General features: G+C 38.3%; 1 protein-coding gene across 1 annotated transcript in view; it reads left to right on the forward strand.

Annotated features, from left to right (window-relative positions):
- LOC101845746 (low-density lipoprotein receptor-related protein 4) overlaps positions 1 to 7,516 on the forward strand; it is a 23,399-nt gene that overhangs the window by 13,949 nt on the left and 1,934 nt on the right. The window contains exons 11-15 of the mRNA XM_035972608.1: positions 1,642 to 1,859; positions 2,654 to 2,732; positions 3,335 to 3,501; positions 4,345 to 4,510; positions 6,735 to 6,862. Coding sequence (XP_035828501.1) covers positions 1,642 to 1,859; positions 2,654 to 2,732; positions 3,335 to 3,501; positions 4,345 to 4,510; positions 6,735 to 6,862 — 758 coding nt within the window. The remainder of the gene's footprint in view (positions 1 to 1,641; positions 1,860 to 2,653; positions 2,733 to 3,334; positions 3,502 to 4,344; positions 4,511 to 6,734; positions 6,863 to 7,516) is intronic.

Genomic DNA, 7,516 nt, shown 5'->3' on the forward strand with positions numbered 1-7,516 from the left:
CTCTCTCTCTCTCTCTCTGTATGTATGTGTAAAAAGCGTACATATGCGTATAATCGTGTGCTATGTGTGATCGCTTCTTTACAAGCACGTATTAAGAATACATATATTGTGTGTGAGATAAAAATGGACAAAACATTGGTATAGAAGACAATGACTGAGTTAGATCATCTTTCCAGTAAAATTAAGGACAATATTATAAGGAATAGATTATATTATAAGTTTCAGTGAGGGATATGAAATAAAGTGACTGGGTGAGAAAAGGGACAAGAAAAGTGACAGATTCGGTTCTAGATAGCGATGTGGATCAGAGTAACCTGTGGTAGAAAAGAGACAAGAAAAGGAATAGATTACATCGGTTTCATTGATAGATATCGGAGAGAGAGACTGGGTAAGAAAAAAAGTCTGTAAAAGAAATAGATTGTATCGGTTTTTGTGAGAGAGATATATGGAATAGAGCGACGGGGTTAGAAAGAAGGACAAGAAAAGCAATAGATTGTATCGTTTTTTGTGAGAGAGAGAGAGAGATGTGGAGTAGAGCGACGAGGTTAGAAAGAAGGACAAGAAAAGCAATAGATTGTATCGGTTTTTGTGTGTGTGTGTGAGAGAGAGAGAGAGAGAGAGAGAGAGAGAGAGAGAGAGAGAGAGAGAGAGTTTTGGGTTACATTGTACTGATCTTTGTTTTATTTTTTAATGTTGGCGTGCGCGCTCATATTATGACCTTATGTAGTTGCGAGCGCCGTAAAACTCTTACCAAATTAAATCAGATGTTGGTGTTTTTAACGTTTAAAACCACTGTAAACAATGGAAAATTATTTCATTAGCAGTTGGCGAGTGTTCTGGTTTAGTTTCTTCCTTCTTTCCAATCAAACTTCTCTCGTCCCAATCTCTCCTCCTTCTTCATTTTGTGTTTGATACCCTCTAATTGTAACACTCCTAATCTTCGGCGCTAAATTGTTTATGATCTTATCGGGTTGCAAGTGCCTTTAAATCTTTTCAAGAAGTTATTATAAGGAGTACCAATAATTAAAATGCTTTACTGGGGGGTTTTTTAAAGGAAGGGGATGGAGATGGGGAGGGGGGTTGGGGGGTAAACAAAAGGGTGTTGTTCTCACTCAGTAAAATTGGCAAAATATTGTGCAAATGTAGCAAGGGGACGCAATTCACTTAAATGTCCCTATTTGAATACAGCTCTATATTTCACACAGAGTCGCCTCCCGTATCTTACAGGCTTATAATGCCTCGCAAGATGAATACATGTAATTATATTTTGTTTTGGTGAGACATATTCGGCTCTCGCAACTGCATAAGGTCATAGCATGAGCACGCTTGCAAGATTTATTTTCAAGACATCAGTGTGTAAAATAGTATGGCATGGGTTTAGTTATCCAAGAAGCGCCAAAGTATTGTAAAGCGCCTAAAGGTGTATTGTACAGGAGTGGGCGCCATTATTTATTTATTTATTTATTTATTTATTTATTTATTATTATTATTGTTGTTATTTTGTTGTTGCTGTTGTTGTTGCTGCTGTTGTTGTTACTACCATCATTATAAGCATCATTATAATCATTATAATTATCATTATCATCACTCTTTTTCTTCTTTTATTTCGTTATAAATATATATTATTTAATTACTTCTCAGCTATAACGCTATCGCAACCAACGAGTCCGCCCAGGGCGGGGCCGGAGGCCTGATCTCCCTTGACGAAGTCCACTGCCAGGGCACAGAGTCCCACATAGCAGAGTGCGGCCTCACGCCCGACAACTGGGCCATTCATGATTGTGGCCACGACGAGGACGCGGGAGTTGTCTGCTCTACAGGTACGTACGTACACGTCTCTAAGACTACGGGAACTACCTGTACTTGTGTGTGGCATTGTGGTGAAAGCAGGCGCTCGTCAAAATAATGAAATCGAAGACATTTAAGGAGGTGGCATTTTTTACCCCGCCCGTTGGGCAATTTATTAAAATTTTGATTTTTGTTTGGCTTTTACCAGTTATGCCCGTTTTAAAGCACATTCTAGCTGAGATTTTTACTGTAAAATGTTGATCAAAAGCACTTAAAAGAAACAATATATTAAACAGAATTTTCCTCGGACACTACCATCTTAAAATCACCAAACTTCAGCGGACATTATCTCGATGATTTTACCTCTGACAACAGGAGACCCCCGTCTCCTACACTGGAAAATATTTCGACTTCTATTTTGGATAGATGCGTGTTAATTTTCGTCAAAAACAAAACATACGAACAAGATTTGAGATCGTACCGACTCCTCAATATTCCCCAAAACTGACGACCGCTTGATTCCACCCCATCGTGTGTGGAGCATAATTTTTCATTATTTGTATTCACCAAAACTCATCTCTAGTTTTTGAGCCTCACGTACGTCCCTATTAGTCAAATCCCGTTTTTATGTAAAATAAACATTTAATTTTTTCGGCACTTATATGATCTTATTTTTTTGCAAGAGGAGTAAAACGTTTTCAAAAACTAAAACTAAAATTAGGAGACAGGTAGAAGTATCAACTCCTCGTGATGGTAAGTCTCAGTACAAAAAAATAAATAAAACGATAGTTTTATTTAAAATTGATTCCAACTGAGATTTCAATACTCACCACATTATGGCATTTCATTCTTCATTTCCAATCAGCTGGCGCCAATGAGGATTTCCTGTTATTCTCCGATGCCTACACAGGCTTGCTTGTACGGATGGATCTCAATAGTTACAGGTACTGGGGGGATGTGGCAGGAATGTTAAAGTATCATGGCCGATATGTTTGTGTGTGAATGACAGAGAAAGACAGAGAGACAGAGTTAGAGAGGGGGAGAGAGAGAGAGTGAAAGTGATGGTGAGAGTGAGAGTGGGAGAGAGGGGAGGGGGAGAGGGGTAACATTCCGATAATAGTCATAAACTTTTCTTTTGTGGTGTCGGTGGTCTAGTCGTTAGACTCTCCAATTCACATCCGTAATGACGTGAGTTCTTATCCTCTACGGGCCGGACGATGGAAAGGCACTTTTCCCGATAATTTTCCTCAAGTTATCCTTGTGGGAACAGATACCCTGCTTTGACCATCGAAATGTCTTGTCATGTTGCTAGTGTTTTAGAGCATGTAATCCACAGATATGCCGATAATGTTTCTGGGCCAGTTTTTAAGGACTGCTGTATATGTTAAGTACATACGCATGCTATAGAGTGTGGATGTTCACTGTATAAAAGAAATTATCATTTTTCTTCTTCTTCTTCTTTTTTTTCTTCTTCTTCTTCTTCTTCTTCTTCTTCTTCTTCTTCTTCTTCTTCTTCTTCTCATTATTATTATTATTTTCCCCCCAGTTTCACCGCCATTTCCCAGCCATACACAGCCAATCTGGTGGCAGTGTCGTTTGACTCCACTGACCAAAACATATACTTCTCCGAGGTCTACCCTAACCCTGCCTCTGTCATCAAAAAGTCCGACGTTCTTGGGAAGAACATTCAACTCTTGGGAAGCCCAATGAACGGTGAGTGAAGATTTCGCGATCTTACGGGATTTGCCTGTACAGCTTTTCGGTAAGAACACTACTGTTTCAAATTCAACAGGATTGATGAACAATATGAATGTTTTGCTTCTCAAGTCCAAAAAGGGTTAAAATCTTTTTTTGTGTGTTCTAGCTAGGATTTGGTTAAACAAGACTGACCCTGAGGGTAAATGGCGTAAAATACTGTCATAATTTTAGATACCATTTTTTTTTTTTACATAATCTTGGAAGGACCAAGAAAACAAAAGCTTCTGGTTTCTGAGATAAGAACTTATTGTGCCAGAAACAGATTTTTAGAGACACTTGTCAAAGCTGTCATTGTCATAATGCATCTTTTCCGAACAAAAAGACAAAGCACACAAGTGTGTAACCATTAAAAGAATAAAACACCACAACCAAAAGTAAGAGAAACAACAACAAAACTATACGAAAAATATAAACGAAGCATACACAAAAAACCTACATTGACAACAATAAAAAAACAAGTAATAAAAGATCCTATCAACAATAGCTTAAAACAAAATGGACTCTTCTCTTTCCGCTCTACCCCAAAATAAATCAATCAATCAATCAATCAATCAACCGACAAATGAACAAACAAATAAATGAATAAATGAACAAATGAACGAATAAACGAATAAATTTTTAAAAAAAGAAAATAATTTTTTTTTCAAAGTCACAAACCCCCCCATCTCAGTTTCCATATCGACATCCCCCTTACACCCCCTTCCCCCCCAGAAAAAAGAACCACTACCCCCCCTCCCCCCAAAACAAACAAGAGTATAACAAAACAAGATAAGACCATAATACACTTAACCCTGACAGGAAGCATCGTGGACGGCATGGCCATCGACCACGTCCAGAACCTGATGATCTACTCGGACGCCGGCAAGAAGGCCATTGTGAGCATATCCCTGGGCGGGGGCGCCCCCAAGACCATCGTCACTGGGGTTGACCAGCCCAGGGCTATTGCGCTGGACACCAACAATCGGTAGGTGGCTCACAGATTCAATCGGTTGTGTTTTTAGTTTTAGTAAGAGGTTTACGGCACTTGCAACACAATAAGGTCATATAAGTGCGGAAGATATGTGTTACAAGTAAGAGAGTGACATATGTAAAAAAAGAAGGAGGAGAGATAAGGTCGATTGGTGTTTGATAGGAAAGAAGGCGAAAACCACACCAGAGCACCCACCAACCACCCAAAAACTGTTATTTGATGACGATTCAGCTGGAACAGTTAATGTTGTTTATGAGACGATTTATAAAAACTTTTTTGTTCTTAACATTTTTTTCGGCTTATGCTACATGGGACAATTTTGAAAATTGTTTGTTCTTTGTGGTTTTTTTAAAAATTTCTTTGTTATTTTAAGAGTAACTGAAAATGTTGTATGACATTTTCTAAGCAAAAAAACCCAATAAAGATTTAAAAAATTAAAAAATCACAATACATTGTAGTGAATAAGAACAGGTCAGCTTTCTGGTTCATAGAAATGATGAATTATACTCTTTGGGATGTGCCATGCACAGTAGGTTTACAAGAACACGTTAATAATATTATGAAAAGGACTAACTTCCCAATTCCTGGTGTTGAGTTTTTGGTGTCTGTGTATTACTTCTATGTTATGGTATTTGTTTAAAGTCTTTTTTTTTTACAGCGCAGCTTACAGAGATTTGAATTTGATCGTAAAAATGCACTTCTTTGTAACATTCTCTGTCAAGGTGTGGTTTGTAGCTACTTAGAGCTTATTATGCTACCTAAGAGCGCCAAAGATAGTATTCTACATATTATTTATTTATTACAGAAGATTTTCGAGTAGTCTGATGATAATAATATGAACGTGTATGTGATGATAAGAATATCGCGTAAGGATTATCAAAAGCCTTCCTCATTGTCTGACTGACGTCGTTCTGGTACTACATTTATGGAATTTGCGTTATCTGTATTACATAACCATTATTACAATAATATGTCGTATTTCTTCTATGCTTAATATCATATGGTTTGTAGTAGAAAAAACCCCTAGTAACAAACAAACAAACAAACAATAGCAACAAAAACCTCAAAAACCTAACTACAAAACAACAACTCGGCAACAATAACAACAAAACAATAACTAATAAATAAACAACACACTCACAGAAAATAGACATCCTTCACAATCCATCGACAGTTTTATAGATGTTTCCACATGCTATGATAAACTATAGATAATTATATTGTGTAGATATAATAACATGTATTTCATAGAAGTGACAGAAAAACAGTTGTCAATAATTTATCTCGACTGTAGTGGTGGTCACCAATACCACAAGTGTCATGCTGGTCTAAGCTGTAAACTCTACGTTGTTTTGCTAAGGGCACAGGTGCGACTTCACACTTCGTAACCTAAAAATTTATATCTGCTCAGTACCTAGGTTTGAGAATGATTGAAGTAAAAGATTTTGAGTTTCACAACATGTCAAGCTTTTTCGACTGCATTTCTTTGAATATCTTGATAACGACTCCGAATGATCCCAAGATTTTGAGGGGGCTCTCGTGGCCTAGAGGTTAAGGTGTTGGCGTCTCATTCAAAGGTCCAGGGTTTGAATCCGGGTAGCGACAAAAAAAATTTCTTTTCTAAAATTGTCTCCTTTCACCTCCTTTCCTGCTCTCTAGAAATGTTCTGTTGTCTGCTTTCATTTCCACTTTCTGCCCCAACCCCTCTCACCTCCTGACTCTTTCTGCAGCCTTTCTACTGCTACTCCTTGGTTCCTCCTTACTGCTGTCTTTCTGCAACACCCCTGATCTTCACCTAGCCTTCTCGGACAAGGGCGAAAAATCTCGGAGGGCCCGTGTGCAAGTTGCGCACGTTAAAGATCCCTTGGTGGTCTAAAATCGATAAGAGTAGGCTTCGGCCGCCACCCGGGCAAAATTCAAAATTTCTTACCCACTGAAAATATTAAGTGTGTCCCGCGCGTTCTTATGACCTTATGCAGTTGCGAGCGCGATAAAACACTTTACAAAAACAAAGACAAGATTTTGACAGAGGAGATAGAACATTCGGTTTCTGACGTCAGGGTTTTAGTAACTCAAAACGGTCAAAAATGTCAGATAGAACTTTGTAATTCTAAGGTAGCGACTTATCAAAGCAGCCAATGGAATTGTTATTGGGCATAATTATTTTTCTAAATTTGCTTTGGGTGGAACGATAATGTCCCTTTTTTTGAATTTCCAGAATGGTTTACTGGACTGACTGGGGCACATCGCCGAAGATCGAGAGAGCCATGTACGATGGTTCTCAGAGAACGGTACTGGCTTCACAACGCCTCAAGTTTCCTAATGGGCTTGCTCTTGACAACAAAGGTAACTGCGAGAATAAGGGGTGGACAATAGGAGAAAAGGAATGAGGTAATGGTGGAGATCAAGGAGAGAGGGAGGGAGAGAGACAGAGAGAGAGAAAGAGAGAGAGAGAGACAGAGAGAGATGAGATAGAGATAGAGAAACCAATAGGGACAGACTGATTGACAAACAAACAGACAGACAGACAGATAGACAGACAGACAGACAGACAGACAGACAGACAGACAGACAGAGATATAAAGAGACACAGAAAATGAGAAAGACAAAATATTACTGGTAAAGTTGATCAAGGGCACTTAAATGTATATGCGTAATTTCCAAGGACACTACATTCTTGGAAGTCACCAAACACAGGCAGCCATTTTCTCGCTAATCCCTCCGTCAATCGCAACTAGCTCGATTTCTATGCAAGATTTAGATAGAAATGTATGTTTTTCCCCAAAATCAAGGCAAACTTTCCAAAAACAGGTTTGAGATCAAACCAATAAGGCCAAATGCCCAGAAACTGACGAGCACCTGATTTAATAGTGTCGTGACATCTATTTATCTATCTATCTATCTATCTGTCTATCTATCTATCCATCCATCTATATATCTATCTATCTATCTATCTATCTATCTATCTATCTATCTATCTATCTATCTATCTATCTATCT

The sequence above is a fragment of the Aplysia californica genome, unplaced genomic scaffold, assembly GCF_000002075.1.
Source record: "Aplysia californica isolate F4 #8 unplaced genomic scaffold, AplCal3.0 scaffold00023, whole genome shotgun sequence".
NCBI lineage: Eukaryota > Metazoa > Mollusca > Gastropoda > Aplysiida > Aplysiidae > Aplysia > Aplysia californica.